Source organism: Chrysemys picta, chromosome 14, assembly GCF_011386835.1.
Source record: "Chrysemys picta bellii isolate R12L10 chromosome 14, ASM1138683v2, whole genome shotgun sequence".
NCBI classification, from domain to species: Eukaryota; Metazoa; Chordata; order Testudines; family Emydidae; genus Chrysemys; species Chrysemys picta.
This window is the reverse complement of record NC_088804.1, coordinates 11,259,520-11,281,808: the sequence shown is the minus strand read 5'-3', so window position 1 is coordinate 11,281,808 and position 22,289 is coordinate 11,259,520. Positions and strand designations below refer to the sequence as shown.

Sequence of the window (22,289 nt, the reverse complement as noted above, 5' to 3'; positions counted from 1 at the left end):
ATTAAGCCAGAAGAAGCTAAATAATGGAATTGTCTCCTGGGATTTATTTATAGCCAACTTCTGCAGAAATGTCACTTCAATATTAATTTTCATTTTTTGATGCTGAGGAATGATACTAGCACCGGGTTTTGCTTTTAATTCTAGTTCATGCCAGTTACATGGAAACTAGTCGGCTTTGTGCCTAGAGTCAAACTTACGCCATGCGTAGTTGAGGATGCTGCACTTAAGTTATCGTTTCTGTTATATATGTCTAATTTCAGAGTTCACCACTTATGCATGAAATGGTTTCAGGGCTGAAATCTGTCATAGAACTATTGTCTGTTTTAACTACAGTGAAATAACTGAGGCTGAAATCAGCATGGCACTTTATGTGAAACCTATTAACATCACATTTGATGCATATCAATTCTAAATTAGTTGGATAGTTCCAGCCCTCTCCCTGGTGAATGTATGCCCAAGTCCCAAACCCGCTACCCAACTTGACATGAATTGTCACCTCTTGTGATAAAAAGCTCAGGGTTGCAATAGCAGAAGCAAATGGTAGGTGAAGGATTGGGAACAATGTCACACTATCCCTGGCTCCAACCAGTGCAAGGCCCTCATTTCTTGAGCATGCAATCAAGGAGTTTGTTCTTCTGGGGGAAAAAAGTGTTAACAGGTGTCATGCTGTCTGGAGTGGCTCACCATTGTGAGTGACTATCTCAGGGCAGACTATCAGAAAACAAGGGCAGACACCCCAAACTGTGGTGGTATGTTCTATAATTAGATTTCACTAAACCAGTAACAGATGTGAACTCCTGGATCACTATACCAGTCTCACCATGAAGTCACAGACAGTCTCCTTAGCCTCTCCAATGTATGTTGCCACCCAGACAAACTGAGCTTTGTGATACAAGGTTACTTAAACCTAAAATCATACCACATTATCCTGCTGATAATAGCCCACCTTAATTGATTACTCTCGTTATAGTTAGTACCACAACACCCATTTTTTCATGTTCTCTGTGTATATATATCTTCCTACTGTATTTTGCACTTTGATCTAAGGTTATTTAATTACCAGGCATGCATAATGTAAATGTAATGTAATAGTAAGCAGCAGGCTATAGAGAGGAGAAAACAATACAATTAACATCTCTTTAGATTTCTTTTAACACACAAGTGAGTTGGCCTGAACATATACTAATACATTTAACTCATTTGATATTCTCACACAAGTGAATTGGCCTATGGCTCTGGCCTGAGCTGGTCTGTCAGCGTCACAACAGGGAAGTGCAAAAATAAGTTAGAGGTGAATGTTTTCAGGTACTGTGTTGTTGTGCTTTTGTAACTCAAGCATTTCCTGTAGTGCCACGGGGCTGCCATTTATGAGACAAAAGCCATAATGTGGACAACTGCCTTTGGGGTTCTCTGGGAGCACGGAGGGGGTTCAGCACCTTTAAAGAATTGACACTGCATATGAGTACCTTTCTTGTTATGGAAATTTCTCAAGGGTGATAATGTTGAGATCTGTGGGCTGAAACTGTCCACGACCTTACACCTTGTGTAGTCATTTACATCTTACAGGGTGGGTGACAAATAGTGCTACCAGGTATCAATCATACTTTGCACATTGTAAAGCAATGGGGGATTGGACCTTTGTACCCTAAGGAGGCAAACCTCAGACTCCCTCAGCATGGAGCAGTGTGTGCCTTTGACACAAAAACAGACCCTTAGTTCGTAGGCCCATAGCCCCGTTGGCACCCGCTCGCTTCCTTGCATGGCATAAGATGCTGAAACAACTGAAGATGCTGAAATGTTGTCAGAAATCTGCACAAGTAGTGATTCCATTCACAGATTCTGTTCCAGTTAGAATGCAATGGGTGACATAGGGTCAGAACCGCAGCTGTTATGAATTGGTGTAGAGCCAATGAGCTCAGTGGAGTCATGCCAGTTTACACCAGCTGAGGATCTGGCCCATTTTCTGACCACCTTTGAACCTTTTTTGTGGTGAGGAAGCTAGGAGTCTCATGGTGGAGGTGAGGAGTGTAGTGGACAGACTGGATTTCTATGAGACTTCCAGTACACCCCGGTGTTGGCAGTAATTCAGAAAAATTGGCATTTTGGTAAAATGTGGAAATGGGCATGAAAGAACTTTAAAACTACCACCAAGTTAATAGCTATTTTCAATGGTAATTTCTTTGGCTTGTGCCTCTCTTCACAATGGGCCTGGACTTTACAGGATGTTCCACCACCCACCTCTTTATTGTGAATTTAGCTCAGGGTTCTCAAAGCAAAGCATAGTAGAAATATATATTTTAAAATGTAATTAAAATCTTCATAACCTTGTCTCTTCACCAAAAAGGCTCTTGTAACATTGAACAGACCTGGAGTATTAAGTTAACCTAGAATCTTCCCTTTATGTTCTCTATTGGTTCTCCAGATTATTTTGCTGATCATATGGGAGACTATGAAGATGTTCTGGCTTCCCTGGAGACCCTTAACCTCTCCATTCTGAAAGCCATGGACTACACCAAGCGGGTGAGATGTTGTTATTATTGTAGCTTATGTTATGCAAGTGAGTGTGGCTAGATACGTTTTCTCCAAGCTCGTGGGTCTAAAGTAGGCATGGTTAATACTTTTCCTGTAGTCATTTTCACTAAGGGTAAATAGGATAGTAGCAGAAACATTATCAAAGTAACAACACCAGGGACGTTGTCATCAGAGTGAACAGTGTGTTTTTGAGATGGCCTTGTAAGAAACAAGTGCTATTGTGTTACTGCTACCGTAGATAAGGAGTTCAAGAGGCAAATCTTAAATGCCCATGGGATAAAATTGTAAGACTGATGATGCATGGAAATTATGAAACTGTTGCCTAAAAATAATCCATCAGTATAAATACCTTCACCGGGTTATCTGCTCTGTTTTAGAAAGATCTGTCTTATACATTAGCTAATGATAGTCTTTATATAAAGTGTCTGCCTCCTACCAATATCTAGAAGACATTTGGCATCACACGAATATAGACAACAAATGAGTTTATAAAAATCATTCATTTTTATTCTAAAAAGCCCTTAGTGGCCAAAGCATCAGCAGTTTAGATACCAGGGTTTTAAAATGGAAAATAAATGATCAGCTTGTGTCATCAAATGTATTGCCAATGCTGCAAGCTATATTGTAAACGCTGATGACTGCAGTTGTTTCTAAACCCTGGTTTAGAAACAGTCTTGAATTCTGCAGCATGTGAAAAATTATCTGTTAGCATCTCAAAGGCAAAAATCTTTACAGTGTCGCAGACAAAGATCCATTAAACTTCTCCCGGTGGATTTCTTCCTTTTGCTCCATTCAAGCGTATCGTTTTATCATCACCATCCTAAACTCTAGCTCAGAAGACTGCCTGAATAATGAAAAGATTAAATTTGATACATCAACGGCAATGCATGCTTGATGTCAATGGAGCAACTAATTGGAGAGGCCTCAGTTAGCAAGATGGTTGTCTCTCGCCATCTGATTTAAAGTAATGGGAGCATTGTAATAACATGTTCAGAGAGGACATTTCCTGTTAATATCTTGTAAACCTTGAAAGCCCTAGGACGGTTTATAAATCAAGTGAAAATTACACATGAAGTAAATGATGGCATAAATATTTTGTTGTATAGAGTTGTATCTTCTCAGCAATCTTTCTGGAAATATTTGAATGGTCTCAACTGGACTATGAGTTACTTTGTTTTTCCAGCAGAACATAAAATGCTGCAGTTACACCCAAGGAGCAGGTAATTAGATGTCTCTAATGGGATTTTCAAAAGGGCTAGCATTGGCCTAGTTCTCAGTTCATCAAAGTCAAAGTCCCATTGGCTTCATTGGGAGCAGAGTTACACCAACTCTGAATGCTTTGAAAACCTCACCTGAAATTCCATTCTTTGATCTTTCAGTTAATAACTACTGCAAAATTAGAAGCCAGAATTGCTTTCAAAAGTGTGGCCGTTTATGTTCTCTGACTAATGCAATAGAAACCAGAGGGCTTTGTGTCAAAAGACTGATGAGAATGGCTTGGGAAATAAGTACCATTTGTGCATGAAATTGCCAAGATGGAATTAAGCATAAAAGCCGATGTCCACATAAATACACATTTTTGTATATGCAAGTGGGGCTCCACTTTGCATAAATGTGTCACAATATACTTTGACAGAGCAGTTCATAAATAACAGATTATTAAAAAATGTAACTAATCTTAAAGAATGCTAAATTTTATTTATAAATATCTGGAAAACCTGATCTATATAGTATAAGTCTCACATACACAAGTGAGTCATTTATCTAGCATTTTACCGTGCAATAGAGAATTATCTAGAGATGTGGTTTTCCCTTTAAATCATTTCTCTTGTCTTCCGTCTAATAAACCAGAAATGATGACTCTTTGTAAAATGTATTAATCCTTCTACAGTTACAAACTTCCCCATTTGAATTGTAGACTTACTATGTACATTCCAGGGAGAGAAATAGTCTGCCTTTTCTCCAATGACAAGTTATTCAGTATGCTGAAAGTCAAGCAAAGTAAAGATGTTTTGCTTTTTTTAAATAAAGTATCCTAACCTATTCACAGACTGAATTCCAATCCTCCTCCGAATAATCCAAATTGAAATCTTCCTTGCATATATCTCTAGAGTTAGAGGAAACCTTGAATCATTTAATGTTATAGATTTGGTAAAGATAGGACGTTTTAGGAATTGGAATAGGGTCAGGGAGCATCAGTGTGTTACTCGGTATTATCTCTTTCTCTGCTCTGGCTATTAAATAAAAGTCATTGTTTTCTTGATTTATTTAATTCTCAATATTTTAAGTATTTGGGATTGGTGTGGCATGGAAGGTAAAGACATTTATTTGATATGTTTATGTTAAAATGAAACATAACCTTGCAGCCAGACATGTTGCTAGTATTTACAAGATTTTTTGTATTAATATTGGTAGCTCATAGAGCAAGGTGAATAATGGGGGGGAAAATCAGCAAAGTTTTAATAAATTTCTTTAATTGATTTGCTTCGACTCTGTGCATGCATCTCTTTTATATTTTCTCCTGGCAAATGTTCAAGCAAACAAGTTTACCAGCAGAAATGTGTGCTGAAATGCAAGTTCTAGATGAATGTTAAAGTTCGCATGGAAAGCGATTTCAAATGAATTTGTTTTATCTATATACCCCTGGCTCTCGTTCAGTGCTTAATTTGTAATGAAAGAGGTGCCGGTGCTCAGTCAAATAGGTGCTGGGGCTCAAGCAATACTTTTACGTTCATAAGTGACGCGGCAAGCCCAGAGGTGCCGGGGCTATAGCATGCCAAGTTTAGAGGTGCCAGGGCTCAGCCCTGGAAAGCCCTGGCACAAATTAAGCACTGCTCTCGTTACATAGTATCCGAATGCATATGTGTAGATTTATCCTCCCAACACCTTGTGTTGTAAGGAAACATTTTACAGGTGAGGAACATAGAGATTAATTGATCTGCTCGGGATCATACTAGGAAATGAGTGTCCTGAGTCGCAGGCCAGCACACTAAGCAGACGACCATCCTTTCTCCTGTTTGCAAATATTCGCACCAGAAACTTGAGTCCTAAGAATTTTGTTCATTTGATGAGATCCCATGATCTGTTTCTCTTCCCAGTGTGTCCAGTCAAAACAATTCATAATTTGGGCCTCAGTTATTGGAACGGTTTATGAGCAAACAATATACCAAGGAAGAGCTCTCCACAGAAATGTTTTGGTGAATAATGAATGAAATTAAGAATAACATAAGCTCCTTGCGGAAAATTTGTGAACTGAGAGAAAAGCAAAACTCATCAATGAATTATTCATAAAATATTCTCTCAGCCCTAGGAAAGAGGTGAAAGAACCTAGAAAATAAGTTGTTTTCTAGGTAGATTTAAAAAACAGCCACACTATCCTGCGGTTTCTAAACATATTAGTCTGACAAACTGGTTCAGATTGAAAATAAAATCCTTTAGACGCTTTCCCAGAACTCCAATCAATTAACATTTTTTGAGACTTTTTAAAAAACGCGTTTATGATTGTTTGTTTGTTTTAGTAGGTGCTCTTCCTAGTTTCATCTGGGGTCAGCATCAGAATTGCCAAAGCACTGGGGGTCAAATTCATACTGTACAGAGGGCTAATGCAAGGCCCTGACTCACATAAGCCTCAAAATGGGGCATATGAGGGACTTAAGTGGTGCACAGATATTCCATTTACCCTCTGCGCAGATCGGGACTGGATAATAGTTCCAACAACACAAACAATGAAATAATGAAAGATGGGACTGAGGGACTGGCTTGTGAAACTGGAGCCAGATTTCTAGACTAAGAAGGTTCAGGGAAAAATTTGAATAAACCCCTAAACTTCCAGATCCTTATACAAACCAGACCTTATGAGCTCTCTTGGAGAATCACTGATCATGAATATTTGTCCCAAGTTCACAGAATAGGAAGGGCACGGCTGCTTTTCTATAACTATGTTTATAACTGAGCTGGTTAATTTTGTGGCTGCCTGTAAAGATAGTGCGCTGTGGTTCTTATAACTGTATTGGAGCGTGGCTGGGTTTTTCGAGCCTGTCTGTGTGGATCCCACTTGTGGTGGTGTTCATGCACGTGAGATGGAAATCTTTTGACCAGCAGTGTCCCTACCTCTCACCTCCCTCTGGCATTCCTTATCTCAGAATTTGAGTAGGGCCTGAGTAGGAAGGTGATACTGGGTATTTGTGAGGAGCATGTGTGTGTGTTCTTTGAGGGGAAATCTCCCTTTGGTAGCCAGGAATTCAAGCTAGAGCCCAGATGAAACTTGCCCTCACAGAGCACCTGGACACACTCCTCACAAATACCCAGTATTTCCCTGGCAGACATCGCCCTGGTACTCAGCACCTGCCTAGACTTAACCATGCACACCATCAATGGGACCCATATGACAACCCATCCCAAAGAAGCACCATTGTTGTAAGGTAAGTAACTATTCTTGTTCATGCTGCCTGTATGTATGATTTGTTGTGGTTTTTTCAGCAGTCTGAGACTTTGATTAGAGAGAAATGTTACAATGAAAGTGAGGCCACTCCAGGAAGAGGTCCCTCTGGCTGCCTCCCTATCTGTCTGCGTGTACTGAGATATGCTCTCTAAAGCAAATTGAGTTGGTGAAAATGCCGGGAGATGAATTTTTATGCCTTCAGTGACTTGTTATGACCAGTTTAATTGCAGGGAAGCTCAATTACATTGTAATGCTCTGACGGAGGATTTCACTGCTAACAAGGTTTTTGAATTGAGCCAGTGTCTGTCTACAAACTTGTTACCCATTGATTTGCTCCTGCATAGTTGGTGCAAGTCCTGTCATAAAGTTAATAGAATCGCATAACAGGAGAGATGGAAAGGATTTATTGGCTCATCTAGCACATGCCCTGCTAGTACACGTGTATTTTTTCCAGCATATTTCCAGTGCCTGGTCCAGTCTACTTTTAAATATTCCATGAAATGGAGCTTCCAGGGCTTCTGGTGAGAGACTCTTCTAGCAAATAGCAGTCACTGACTTTTTTTTTTTAAATGGAGATATCCCATCTCCTAGAACTGGAAGGGACCTTGAAAGGTCATCGAGTCCAGCCCCCTGCCTTCACTAGCAGGACCAAGTACTGATTTTTGCCCCAGATCCCCAAGTGGCCCCCTCAAGGATTGAACTCACAACCCTGGGTTTAGCAGGCCAGTGCTCAAACCACTGAGCTATCCCAAGTATCTGTCAACAGATACTTAATTTCTCCCCATTACCATTATAGTATATCCTCTTGTTTCACCCTTTATCATTCTTCCTGAGTCTTCGCTGTTTCACATAGTTGCTATATTTATTTATTGGCTCATCTAGCACATGCCCTGCTAGTACACGTGTATTTTTTCCAGCATATTTCCAGTGCCTGGTCCAGTCTACTTTTAAATATTCCATGAAATGGAGCTTCCAGGGCTTCTGGTGAGAGACTCTTCTAGCAAATAGACTCTTCCTGAGTCTTCGCTGTTTCACATAGTTGCTATATTTATTTCTAGTACTGGAGTTATCAAATGTTATATGAACACATATATTATTGTATGAATGTCTGGCGCCATAATTAGAAAGCTTCCCCTCCCATGAGTATAAAAATCCCCAAGATTAACCTCTGTCAGCAATAACAGAGGGCTTGAATTTGCTGTCTTTTTGCACAACTGCATCCTGCTTACAAATGAGTGCAGGACTGGACAGTGTGTTCTAGTGCATGGTCTGTCCTGTCAGGAAAGTGGTTCTTTGATGGAACAAGAAGTCAAGTCAGACTAGCTTGAAAATGATGGTCACTTACCCTAATTATGCCTTTCCATTTGGTAGTTTTTTTAATGTTAATTTCTGAGCTGGAAAACCATTCTGAGTAATGAGATCCTCCTTGTGAGTTAAGCGAGGTCAGTGCTAATTAGCACTTGGTTGGGAGACCTTCAAGAAAACCCCAGATTGGTAGGTTCCAAACTGTAACTTATGGCTCATCTGTGGAGCAGATCACATACTGCTGCTTCTCCTTGTTTGTTTCTAGCTGCTACAGCTAAACATACAGGGGGAGACTTTCAATGGCAGAAAAGGTAGCTAGATGCCTACCTTTCCTAGTATTGCTTTTCCATGTAACCAATTGCTGTGGGAGCCACAGACAGGCTGATGCAGGGCAGGTGTCTGCAAGACAAACTCTAAGAAGTGGTCAACAATATGGAAAAGTATGAAACCCTCATCTGTTTGACCCAGGAGTTAGTACCTCTGTGTTAGTACTGAGCCCACACCCCAGTGTGGTGTTACGGGACATTGTTTTGTCCTTCAGATGATGTATGCACCTAAGATCTTGAGCCCTTCGGTTAAAGATCCCTGGATGCCTTTCAGCATACAGCTGAGATTTCACAACATTATTTCTTTGGTGACCTTGTAAGTCTGGTGTTTCCTGACACTGTGATTTAAATTGTGACACTTGAACATTGCATTCAGGTAAGATTTTTGTTGCAGATGAGGCATTTCAGATTTCCTCTTTGGAGACAGACAGACAGACACAGAGCCACCACTGTCTTGGAAACCTTCATCAGAAAACTGGTTATTAGAATGATAGCTGGGTTTTCTGAATGTGTTCACTGATTCATATTAAATCGATTGAAGCCATGCATACATTTGATATCCCTTCATTGCATGTTAATGTTGACATTTTATCCCCCTTGCTGCACTGGCTACAGGAAATGCTATTGCTTCCCTTAGAGGAATAGGAAAACAGAGTTCATTCTGCATCTAGGCCGTTACGGCCCAATCCTACAAGGTGTTCAGTGTTTCCAAGAGATGGTGAGCACCAAATCTCACAGTGGGAGTTGAGGGTGCACAGCACCTGGCAGGATCAGGCCATTAACACAACGTGTTGCTTTCCTTTGGCTCTGACAGCCTTCCCATAAACTGCACAGCAAGGCAGAAATTTGCTAGTGCTGGACCACCTGCCGCAGCTGCAAATTTCCTTTTCTTTTCTAATGAAAGGAAACCATCTTTAGATTAAAGGCAGTTATTTTTTAATACTCCTGATGTTGTGCTGAGTCCCCAAATGGAAGTGTTTTATTTTCTAGGTCAAGGTGAGCTTGTGCTGTCCTCCTTTGATTATGGTATTTTGGAGGTGGAAAAATCTATGTATGTTTGCATCAGAAACAACCCAGTTTTAGGGTTAGCATTATGGATGCAACAGAGAAACGCAGATACAATTTAGTGAATGATCACTTTAAAATGAAAATCTCATCTGTTTTATTTCAATAGTTACAACTATTGAGCCACCTTTTATCATGATACTTTGTCCTGTTCATACTGTAAAGGAAAAGACCCCTGGGGAAAATTACAGAATAATTCTGTTCAGACTCTAATTTCTGGACGTATCCCCTCCTATAGAATTCACAGAAGAATGGTTCCAATTTAGCTTCAGTTAAGGGGCAGGGAGAAAAGCTAATCCCTGTCTCCATTACCACTCTTTAACTGGGGTTGGGATTCAATTTGGTCCCAGTTTTTAACTAGTGTTGGGCTCAAGATGCAAAATTCAGACACAGATTTCAAACACCCCACAGGGTGGATGAGTTTGGGGGGCTTGTTTTGGTCCACCGTGAAGATGAGGCCTCTTTGCAAAACTCTTTCTAGATCCAGATTGTCAATACCCATGAACAACTAGAGAGTTCCTAGTACAAAATCCCATTTTGGAGTTCAGATACTCAGGACTGATGTACGAGTCTGAAAAAAGAGACCTTCCAGCCATGTGATTGTCCTGTCTCATACTCAGAATTCACAGGACAGGCTGTTTTGTGGACCTTTATCTTACACATAGGAATTGCTTCATGTTTTACTTTTGAGGGTCTACGTAGCCATTTTGCTTAATCGCTATTTATAGTTCACACCTTAAAAGACAACTGATTATTTTTTACACATAAAGAGACAAGTGGTGATTATTTTGTGCTGAAGAAGCTCATAAAGTATCAGCGGTAATTAGACTCAATGGTGGAATGACTCGTACAAGCAAAACAAAATTTGTCATTGTAATTATTTTGCAATTTAGTGGTGTCCATGTTGCATTAAAATGATTGCCAGCTAGTATGATAAATGCAAAGTTAATTGGAAACAAATTAATTGAACTTTTATGCCCTAGATTACAAGTGTGCCATGTTATGTTTCTGCATTGAAAAAGATGACATCAGGACATGTTATAGGAGCCCCATTTACCGTTTTATAGTAAAATCAGCAATTGTCAGTGAAAGCGTAACCAGAAAGAGAAGCAGTCTGAAAATTCAAAGTCAGCTGAAACTCCAGAGAGGAAGGACGGTTTTGTGGTTAAAGTTCAGGACTAGCAGTCAGAAACAATGCATCTTGTACTCCTAGCTTTGCCACAGTTCTCCTTTTATGGCCTTGGGCAAGTCACTGAGCTTCTGTGCCCTGTTTTACCCATCTGTAAAATAGTGATAATTCCTATGTCATGGCGAGGGTTAAGCCGTTACTGTCTGTAAAGTACTAGGAGATCCTCAGAGGGAAGGCATGTGCATAAAAGTCTCTTTTTGGGGAATAGGACCCTGAGGTCATACAGGCTAATCCAGGATCTACATCAGTGTGACTGCACACAGTGGTTCAGTTTACCTACTCATACTGCAGAGCTGACTGATCCTTCTTCAGTAAATGTCGTAAGTCCCATCATTAGGACAATATCAGTTTCATGAATGTAGCAGGAAATACACTCCCGCTCAGTGAATGAGGCATACTGTAACTTTGGCACTGTGGATCTTAGCTACTCTATATCGGGGTGGGCAAACTTTTTGGCCCGACAGCCACATCTGGGTATAGCCATTGTATGGCGGGCCATGAATGATCACAAAATTGGTGTTGGAGTGCGGGAGTAGGTGAGGGCTCTGGTTGGGGGGTGCGGGCTCTGGGGTAGGGCCAGAAATGAGGACTTCAGGGTGCAGGAAGGGGCTCCGGACTGGGGCAGGGTGTGTGTGCTTGGAGTGGGGGCAGTGTGTGGAGTGGAGCCCCCTGGCTGCCCCTACGCATAGGAGCTGGAGGGGGGACATGCCGCTGCTTCTGGGAGCCACGCAGAGCGGCCCCTGACTCTGCTCCCCGGCTGGAGCACCGCAGCAGGGCAAGCCCCAGACCTCGCTCCCCAGTGGGAGCTAGAGGGCCGGATTAAAATGGCTGGTGGGCCGGATGCAGCCCGCGGGCCGTAGTTAGCCCACCCCTGCTCTATATTCTTCTAATGCTTTTGCTACAGCAGGGCTTTCATTGTCTGCTTTGTTATTGTTACTTGGAAGAAATATTGAAAGTTTATTCTTTCCCCCACTTCTGTTGAATAGAACATTTTACAGAGTTGAACAAGAAAATGTCACCACAGTTGACCTTTAAGTGTAATTCCAAAGAAGAATATCATTGTGCCAACAAATCCATAGAAACAAAGAAAATCAATTTAAGGTTGAAGCTGTATCCTGAGAGTCCCGTATCGTAAGATTTGCAACATATATGTTATCAGCCAATCATCTTTCTTTGACATCTTCCAAGATTTCACTGGGAGGAAGATGCTTTGAAAGCAGTAATGCCAAAAAGATCGATGGCATTACATTGGACAAGTAACTTGATATAAGCTTGCAATAAATACACACAAACAAAGCAACCCAATGTGATTACAGTCTGCATGTATGTAAACATTGAGCAGAGAAATAATCCCTCTCTCTATATGTTGGTGGGACCATGTCTAGAATACTATGTACAAGTCTGATCACCTCAACACGTGAAAGATATTGGCGGGAATTTGGAGCCCAACCACAGAGATGAATTAGGGCTTGTCTGCCTGATGCAGTAGTGAGCACTACAGGGGTATGATTTCTAAACTGCAGTTACATGTTGTGCACTGATTGGTGTGTGCAGACCTTGCTGGTGAACACTAACGGTGCCCCAGTGTGATTTAACGTGCTACCGTTTCTTTAGTTACCTTCTGCTACCAAACATGGCAGAAATTATATGTAAAGAATGACACCCCATAGAATGCAGTTTAGTTCTAATAGAGAATATCCATCTATCTTAAGGTTTTATACTGCTGCCCATAACCATACTATCTGGGCACGTTCCATGTAAAATCAATAGCGATAGCGAAGTCCCTAACAAACGTCACGGAGTCTCTGGCACTTCTCCCTTTTTGGGGTTAAAACTTTACTTGGGATAGGTTTTTTTATAGGTGGGCTGCCTTACATACATAGTGTTTTAAATGTTCATATTTGTATTCATAGAATATCAGGGTTGGAAGGGACCTCAGGAGGTATCTAGTCCAACCCCCTGCTCAAAGCAGGACCAATCCCCACTAAATCCCCAAATTGCCCCCTTAAGGATTGAATTCTCAATCCTGGGTTTAGCAGGCCAATGCTCAAACCACTGAGCTATCCCTCCCCCCCAAGGTTGATCAATATATTACAAAGGTTGATCAATAAAACTACATTTAGCAGATGCACTATATGTGCTGTGACAGACCCAGACCAGTGGGGTACAGGAGTCTGGTAGAGGGCAAATATACTGGTCACTGGATGAGTAGTTTTCTGTTCCCTGAGAGACCAGAGCAGGGGCTACACTAGAGTAATCAGGAACCTGCTAGAACCAGTTAAGGCAGGCAGGCTAATTAGGACACCTGGAGCCAATTAAGAAGAAGCTGCTAGAATCAATTAAGGCAGGCTAATCAGGGCACCTGGGTTTTAAAAGGAGCTCACTTCAGCTTGTGGTGCGAGAGTGTGAGGAGCTGGGAGCAAGAGGTGCAAGGAGCTGAGAGTGAGAGGGTGTGCTGCTGGAGGACTGAGGAGCACAAGCGTTATCAGACACCAGGAGGAAGGGCCTGTGGTGAGAATAAGGAAGGTGTTTAGAGGAGGCAATGGGGAAGTAGCCCAGGGAGTTGTAGCTGTCATGCAGCTGTTACAGGAGGCACTATAGACAGCTGCAGTCCACAGGGCCCTGGGCTGGAACCCGGAGTAGAGGGTGGGCCTGGGTTCCCCCCAAACCTCCCAATTGACCTGGACTGTGGGTTCTTCCAGAGGGGAAGGTCTCTGGGCTGTTCCCCAACCCACATGGTGAATCTCTGAGGCAAGAAAATCTGCCAATAAGTGCAGGACCCACCAAGATAGAGGAGGAACTTTGTCACAGTGCATTATAATAATATTACAAGGAGATAAGACATTAACAAATCTTAATGTAACACTGGCTCATAGGTTCTTCTGAAATTTGTAGGACTGACTCTCCCATTCTTTGTTGGGGTTTACAATGTGAGATTTCCATTATCAGGTTTTTGTATTCAGATGTAACATATGTAGTAGGGCTGCTTGAAACCAGAAAATTGATGTGCTGAATAACTTATTTGATGTAATAAATTGTGCCTTTATTTACTGGATCCCATGGAGAGCATTTGGCTAGCTGTAGTGCATATATATAAGAAGTGGGCCAGTCCACTGGTGGTTTGCTCAGTAAAATCAATCTGCGGTACAATATGTGGTCTTCGCCTTGTTCCAGCAATACCTTCACTGTTTCCATGATACCTTCCCGACATTCTTAGATGCACTAGTGCTGCTATTGTTTCACCGAGTCTGAGACAGTGTTTGAAACGAAATAATGAGTCTTTTCCACAGGGAAATCTGTGACTTTTGACAGGCAAACCTCCAAACTGTCAATATTTTGGCGCTTACTGAACTATAGAGCGTTACGCACTAAGAATGTACTTTTCTGTTTTCCTGATATTAGCACACAGCAGCTGCTATGCCAGGTACCTGGCAGTAAAAATGACACAACATTAGACAGGCTATAGTTAGAGAGGGGAGAACAGGATCAGGAAAAACAATTAATTTGAGCTTTCACTCAAACCTAAAACGAATCAAACTTTTTATCTGAGGTTTAAGGGAGTCCAGGGTTTTTAAGTATTTTTCAGTTTTGCCAACCACGCTGCTTCCCTCCTCTGGGACTGGAAGCTGAAATACCACACCCCAAAAAAAAAAAAAAAAAAGATCACAATAAATTTCTGACCTGACCTGAAAGAAGAGCACAAATCTCATGAGAGAACCTGCTCTTGTTTGATTTATTTCTAGCCTAGTTTTGAAGATCTGGGTGGTTCAGATAAGTATCTAGGCTGAACATCTAGAGGTCCAGGTATTACGTTTAGGCATTGTAGTTGTGAGCTACACTGAAAGTAGTTTGAAATAGCACGTGTACTAGGGATGGACACCACTCCAGTGCTATCAGTCCTTCACCCTCAAGAGTACATTAATAACATACATGTCAGAAATTAAACAGTTGTAACTATATTGATAAAAGATGTTGGTTTATGATTAGTCATTGGCGTTAGATTAATAAGATGTCTATAGTAGGATGGATAGGGTTTGAATAAGATATTTGCAAAGGTAAGATTTTCCCAGGCTAGTATATCTTGAGTTTTGTACCGTACGTGACTCATCACAGCACAAAAGTCAATGTCATATTGCATATGTCTGCTTTTTTAACTCCCGGGCAGATAACACTATCAGGGCTGTAGGGTTGTGCCAAGTTCTGCAGTTCATAAGTTTGGTAGTGAGTGACCTTTTGGAGACTAGGATGGGAGATGAGGTGTTTATGTTGGAGCGACATGAAGCAGTGACTGGGATAAGAAGAACACTAAATAAAATCATTTTTAATCATGGACATATGTCCCTGTAGGAAATAATTTAACGTAGCTAAGTGACAAATGGAGAGTATGGAGATTTGCAGCCTTTGGGTTCACTTGATTTCCAAGATAACAGTTTCTCTTATGGGGTATGTCTACACAGGAATGAGACACTCATGGCCTCTGCAAGGGAGACGGGTCCCAGAGCTCAGGCTCCAGCTTGAACATCTAGACAGCAATTTTACAGCCTTGCAGCCTGAGCATTTTCAGCCCAAGTCAGCTACTCTGGGCCAGCTGCAGCCGTGTCCTGGGTCTTTTATTCCAATGTCGATGTACCCACGGTGGGCTGTCAGCAGAGGTGAAAGTAAGCCGGTACGGAAGGGCGTACCAGCAAGAGCCTTTAAAGGGTGGCCGGAGCCCTGCCGCCATTGGGGTAGGAGTGGCAGGAGCACAGGGCCCTTTAAATCCCCGCCCGAGCCCGGCTGCCAGAGCCCCAGGGCCTCAGCAGCTGGGCTCTGGTGGGGATTTAAAGGGCCCGGGGCTCCCTGCAGCGGCCGGAGCCCTGGGCCCATTAAATCACTGCTGGAGCCCTGCCGCCACTACCCCACAGCGGCTGAAGCCCCGGGCCCTTTAAATCTCCGCCGGAGCCCTGTCGCCCTGGGGTAGCGGTGGCAGAGCTCCCACGGTGATTTAAAGAGCCCGGAGCTCCGCGGCAGCTGGAGCCCTGGGCTCTTTAATTTGCCCCTGAGCCCTGAGGCTCCCAGCCGCCTCTGCAGCTGGTAGCTCCGGAGTGATTTAAAGGCCCTGGAGCTCCCAGCCACAGCCGGAGCCGCAGCGCCTTTAAATCTTGAAAGGCCCCGCCTCTTCTGGTTGAGGCCACGCCCCCGTGGCATACCGGTAAGTCCTTTAAGTTACTTTCACCCCTGGCTGTCAGATCTAAAATTGTGTGTCTGTAGTATAGTGCAATGCATGCCATGAAAAGAATCATTAGTAAAGCAGCTAGGAGGAAGATTTTCAAAGTCTTAAATGGCAATTAGGCTCCCAACTCCTGTTATGCATCTGATGAAGTGGGCTGTAGCCCACGAAAGCTTATGCTCAAATAAATTTGTTAGTCTCTCTAAGGTGCCACAAGTACTCCTGTTCTTTTTGTGGATACACACTAACACGGCTGCGACTCTGAAACTTGTCATTGAGAGTTAAGTGCCTTAACTCGCCATTAGAAAATCTCTTCTTAACCATCTTCAGAATGTTAATATCGAAATACAAAATATTATAGTACGAATGGATTCCTGCAAAGCAAAGTAACTAGCAACCGTTTATAACTACACTGGATTGTACAAAGAACAAGTTATAGAACAATTATTCCAAGTTAGTCAGTCACATTACAGTTTAATCTGGAGGAAGGATGCACATTATGTTCTTTGACATTGCCATGATGCCCCTGTATTGTTCTGGGATGAATGGAATTTGATTGACATTGTCCAGGAGCCTTTGGTCACCAGACATATTTCATAAAGCTTGACACAAGAAGTTACTGCATCACACTCGCTGTGAAGATATTTCATGTCATGGAGCTGTACAGAGGGGACTTGTATGCTTTTGATGAGAATTCTCTTGTTTTGCTTGGTCAAGTGAAGAAAGATTGATTTGGGAACAGCTGATTTCCACACGGATCCACTGGCCAATGAAGCTTCGATCATATTATGTTAATTTATGTAAATGAAATACATTTTAGAATCTAGCTTTAATTACTGCTATTCATCATCATGATGCTTATAGTAACCCTGCCAAAAAGGAGGCGTTAGACACTCTATTCTTGATATTAATTGTTAAGTAAATAACAATGTTTGCTTAATTTTCATCCAGGTCTATTCTCAGATCCAAAGCACTCTAACTGCCTTTCATCTAACGTAAGGTTATGACACATTTAAACTGGTCTCACCTTTTCTATTAAGCCCTGTCTAAAAACCTTCCAATTATTAAATTCACAGCATAAATTAATGAATTCCAGTGTCTGCTTTAAATGCAATGCACTGCTCAAGAAAACCCCATCTGGGCTGAAGTTTGTTGCTAGTATTGAACACGGAGGGAGAAAAGTAGTTATAATCTCACAAATACTTATCCAGAATAATAATGTTACACTTTGCATCTCTGTAGCTCCTTTCATGTCAGGAACAAAATGTGCTTCATAAATATTTAACTAAGCTTTACAACGCCCCTCATAGTAGGTAAAGGATATTACTCCCCAGAAATCCAGTTTGACTTAATTCTGTCTTCTTCCATCTCATCTGCCAGCAGTTTTCACTATTAGCGCTCTGGCTCTGCCAGTCAAGAAACATGAGGCAAGATCTGTCAATCATCTACCATATTTAAACCCCAGTCCAGCTCCTTTCCCTAAGGTAAAGAGACTCCCTGAGGGAAAGTGGGAGATGTGATGAGTTGGGGGAATCTGTCTGTACAATTTATGAGTTCTGGTTGGTGCTATGAAGTTGTTATAAAATTGTTGTATCAGGGAATCGCCCCTATGTGGATGAGGAATCCACGAGATGCTGGTCTGGGCTGCAGCATATATCTACCAGACCAGGGACAATGGAGAGTCAATCTGAATGACTGTGTTCTGGACCAAACAATTGGGTATGCTAAGAAGGTTGGGTGGAGCTGGGAGACATTACTTCCTCCAATTTATCTTGAGGGGGGGAGAGTGGAGAGTGAAAAATTGTTAAACAGGACAAAGAGAGAGAGATGACAAAGCTGGGTTTAAAAAGAACCCACAGGAAGAGCAAAGGGGGGCTTTTGGAGGGACAGAATTTTGGGGAAGGAGAGGGGAATTAGATGGTCGTGCTTTTGTAGTGGTGGGTGGATAAAGGGTCTGGTTTAACTGTGGGACCAACCAAGGTCAGGGAATGCTAGCTGGGCTGGAAAGACTTCATTCTTAGGTAGAGAAGTCATGAGTTGCATGGGAAGGATTCTGGACACCCCACAGGGTTCTGCCAAAATCCAAAGAACTCTCCAGAGTGGTGAGGAACCTGAGGCAGGGAATGTGTATAAGTGTGTGTTCTTTTGAAAAGATCGGTGTATTTCTTGTGCTACCAAGTAAAGAGCAACGGTATCTTAGAATCCTGTGCAAAGTCTGCCTGTGTGTGTCTGTTGGCTTTCATTCTTGCATGCCCTTGATGAGGGAAACTACAAGCCAGAAGGCTCACACCTTTGGTGGGATTCTGAGGAATGTGCACAAGCTGCTGGAGAGGCTTGGGCTAGATGGCCCTAGTTTCAGGGCCTACGCAATTGGACTGTGGTGTCCCCACTGACCAGAGGGGTGTCAGACACCAGGTTCACACCTGGATTTTGTACCTAGAGGCCCCAAGCCAAGGATGGTGCCTAAACAATGCCAGGCCTGGCAAGCACATGGGGTTCAGCAGTTGGATTCACACCAATCTGATGAGTGTCCAACAGAGAGCGCTCAAGCAAATCTATGATAGGAAGCACATAGCATGAAAAGAGAAGACCCAGTTCTGTGAGTATTTTCTCGTCTCTTACTTTCCTCTTCCTCCATGATATCCAGCAACAGCCTGGACTATCATCTGATGCAGCCTGTAGTAGAAGCCCCAGAGGATGGTTTAACTACAGTGGAGTTTATAGGGCTACACTTCCAAATCTGGAATGTGCCACAAATGTCGGGTTCCTGTGATAGCCGTGGATGGATGTGAGAGTCAGAGGCTGACCTGGCCACCTTGCAGAGAGAAAGTAGGTAACTCATCCTCACCTGTCGATAAAGTTGACAGGCTACAGAAGGAATGACGTGACACGACTTGGAATGTGGCCTATGGGATGTAGAACCTGACAGGATTCACTCCTTCAGCCAGTGGGCAGCAGAGGTTCTGCAGGCTTCCTTGCCCTTTTCACAGCCTTCAAAGCAGGCAAATAGCTGCTCAGATTCCCTGCATCTCCCTTTAATGTTGGAATATACACAGGTTGGATGGCTCTAGATTTAGGAAATAAAGGGCAGAAGAGGAGGAGACAACAAGGTTCTCTCACTGTCAAGCCAAACTCACGACAGCTAAAAAATCTCCATTAGGTTCACATGGTGGGTGTTGTGGGGAAGAGGTTGAAAAAGACATTAGAAGTATGGAAAGGCCTCTGTTTAGGTGATTGTAAAATAAGAGAATGAAACAGCCCTTTGAATAGGGATGGGAGCCGATATCCACGCTCTGGGTAGCACTATGTAAGTGCAAAAATTACCAAGCTACACAGTTCCAGATCATTGAGTTTAAGGCTTCTCTTGAGCTTTGCTGTTAAAAACTGAGGATGTGTTGAAGGCTGCAGTAGAAAACTTCAGTGCTCTTCTCTTGCCCGCAGCCCCGAAGATATCACAGTATGTAGCAGAAGTGGGCTGCTCTCGGCTCTGTGATAGGCACTTAGCGATCCTGGTCATCCAGCCACCAAGCTGTTAGCAGTCCATGTTCTAGATGGGCAGATGGAATGGGGCCTGACTCAGAGGCAGCTCCCTCAGTAGGGTGATGGCTATACTCCGTTGGTCAGCAGTACCAACCTTTGACAAATCTCCTGGAATACCTGGGGATGTGGACCTGGGAGAAGGGGAGTCCATCTGCTATGAAATCTCCTTGCCCTTGAGGCAGAATGCTGAGGGAAGCAAACTGGTAGGAAGAAATCCTACTGAGAAGGGTGGGGGGCAGTATGGAGCATGCACAGTAACTTGGTGGCACCTATCCTTGTAGCTGGAGAGTCTCTCCTACCAAGCTGGTGAGATAGAAAACAGCACTCAGGCAGGCCAGGCAGACAGATGTACAGGCAGTTGGCAGACATCATCTCAGCCTCCTAGATCCCTCTGAGGCTGTCCACTGACAGCCTGTTGTCAGATAAGCAGCCAGAGACACAGTCTGAGACAAAAACCAAATCAGTTTGCTGGGCTGGCTCCCTCTTCCATCTGCACGATAAAGTCCATCTGGGTTGATACAGCATGAGACCCAGAATGGCTGGTTGCATTTTCAGAGTGAGGGGATCCTCTGTAACCTTTGTGGTGGGCATTAGGTACAGAGGATAATGATTATGAGGGACACAAAAAGCTGCCTGTTAGGTTGAAATTCACCCTTTGCAGAGAACCCACAGGACAGGCCTATTTACTATGTAAGCACGCGAAACAGGTCTTATGGGATGAAAGTGAGGCCTCTGCATGGGAATAAATTTCACCCTGTTTGCAAAGATCTGCATGAGATCTTACTTAACGCCATCCAAAGAGCAACAGGAATGACCCAAAGGTAGATACATTACAGCTTTATACCTCAGAAGAACGCCCAAACGCATGCACACACTTTACCCTTTGGATGAACCACTCTGATATACTGACCACAAATGACTGAGTGTTCACAAAATAACTTTGAAACTAAAGCTGTCAACCATGCATTTGATACAGATTTTAGTGTTACTGCACCCCATGTGCTGATGAGTCAGGAGGGATGAAGTTTATTTCCAATATTCCATTCATGAATATTTAAGTGTGCTGGCAATTTCCATTCTCTGTCTGAGCTAGAAGGAAATGTATTTACGCATGGAAGGCTGACATGCTTGGTTCTACAGTCCTGGCTGTAACATGACAAGCCATGAGAGGAAAATGAATTATAACTCAGGACATGAATTCAGCTCTGCTGCCAAATTGCTGGCTTCAGTGGACTCCTGTGGGCTGCTCTAGAGTAGAGGAAATAACACTCTATAAAAAGCCATTATATTCACCAATTTCAATAGCCTGCTGTGCTGGAAAAAGAAGTGCTTGGCCTTGATAGAACCCTCACCATTTCATTACGGCTGAAAAGGGCAGCAGATGTCTCTGCTCGCGTTTAATGACTTTGACAATACAGTACAAGCACAAAGGTAAAACATGCGAGACATGACACGTGGAGATGTACAGTACATTTCTGAACATGGAGGTACCCGTCTGGCTCTGAGTGAGAGGAGAATTGATTGCCTGTCTGCTCCACCCATCCCCATCATGGTTAATGTGCGTTGCAGTGAGCAACCACTTGCCTTTAATACTGAGTTACCAAAAGTGGCGGGAATATAAATAAAATGAGCCACTTTGAATAATTGACAATGCCTTTAAAAACCACTTGCCTTCCCTTTTAAAGCTGGCATTTCATTTAAATTCTATTCAGATCTGTAGGCCTCTTGCAAGCACTGGAAACAATGGGGACCCGACCACTTAAGCCAGTAACATTATAGAGGAGAGTGCCTGGCTGAATGACTGGTGTTTCATAGCAACAGGACATGGTATGTTTCACCTCCATGTCTCTCTCTTCCTGGTAAATGCATTTTATGGCTCAGGTCTTTATGTTCCACTGTCTTTCTCCTCTGTTTCTGTTATGTACCACTCAGATTTCATTGAAGATCACAAACAAGCAAACAAACCAACACAAATTAGTGTGTTTCAAGAGTAATTTTTTGCTTCAACCTATCTCAGCTGTTGAGTCCAGAGACAGTGGACTTAGAGCCTTGTAAGTGAGTAGATTGCTCTTGAGGAAGAGCAGAGGGCTGCAGGAAGTTAGTGCAGCCAAAATTTTGCAAAGTGACCATTGGGTTTGGTTGCCTTGTTTTGGGGAGCCCACCTTGAGACAACCTGCACCTGATTTTCAGAGATGCTGAGCACCCACAACTTCAACTGAAGTCAATGGGTATGCTTGAAAAGTTCCCATACTGTTAGCAGGTATTGGTCCTGCTTGGGGGAACTGTTCATGAGTTCTCTGGACTCACTGGGGTGGGGTGGGGGGAAAGTAACTCATTAGGCCATGTGAATATAAGAGTGGTAGCCCTCTGAGGAGAAAAGATCTAGTATATGGGCTGAGCAGTCCAGACAAAGGAACAGTAGCAGCTGGCCAGCCTGTGGAAAATGTGACCTGATCTTTTGTTATCATAATGTGGTGTTAGTTAATACAGCCAATGTCCACGACAGGAGATGTGTGGATTTTGCACGCTCTGGGTGGTTCATAGAGCACCTTGGGAAAGGCACTTGCTCTTGGGTTCCTTCCTTTTCCCCTCCCAGTAACTGGCAGTGGGAGTCTTCTAGGGAATGTTCTGTGATTTTTTTCCAGTCTTTGTTGAATGTGTAATTTTTTTGGTAGAACAATG

General features: G+C 42.8%; 1 protein-coding gene across 2 annotated transcripts in view; it reads left to right on the top strand.

Moving 5' to 3' along the window:
* NECAB2 (N-terminal EF-hand calcium binding protein 2) overlaps positions 1 to 22,289 on the top strand; it is a 304,596-nt gene that overhangs the window by 163,738 nt on the left and 118,569 nt on the right. For both annotated transcript variants that reach the window (XM_005306290.5, XM_005306291.5), the window contains exon 5: positions 2,423 to 2,520. In XM_005306290.5, coding sequence (XP_005306347.1) covers positions 2,423 to 2,520 — 98 coding nt within the window. The remainder of the gene's footprint in view (positions 1 to 2,422; positions 2,521 to 22,289) is intronic.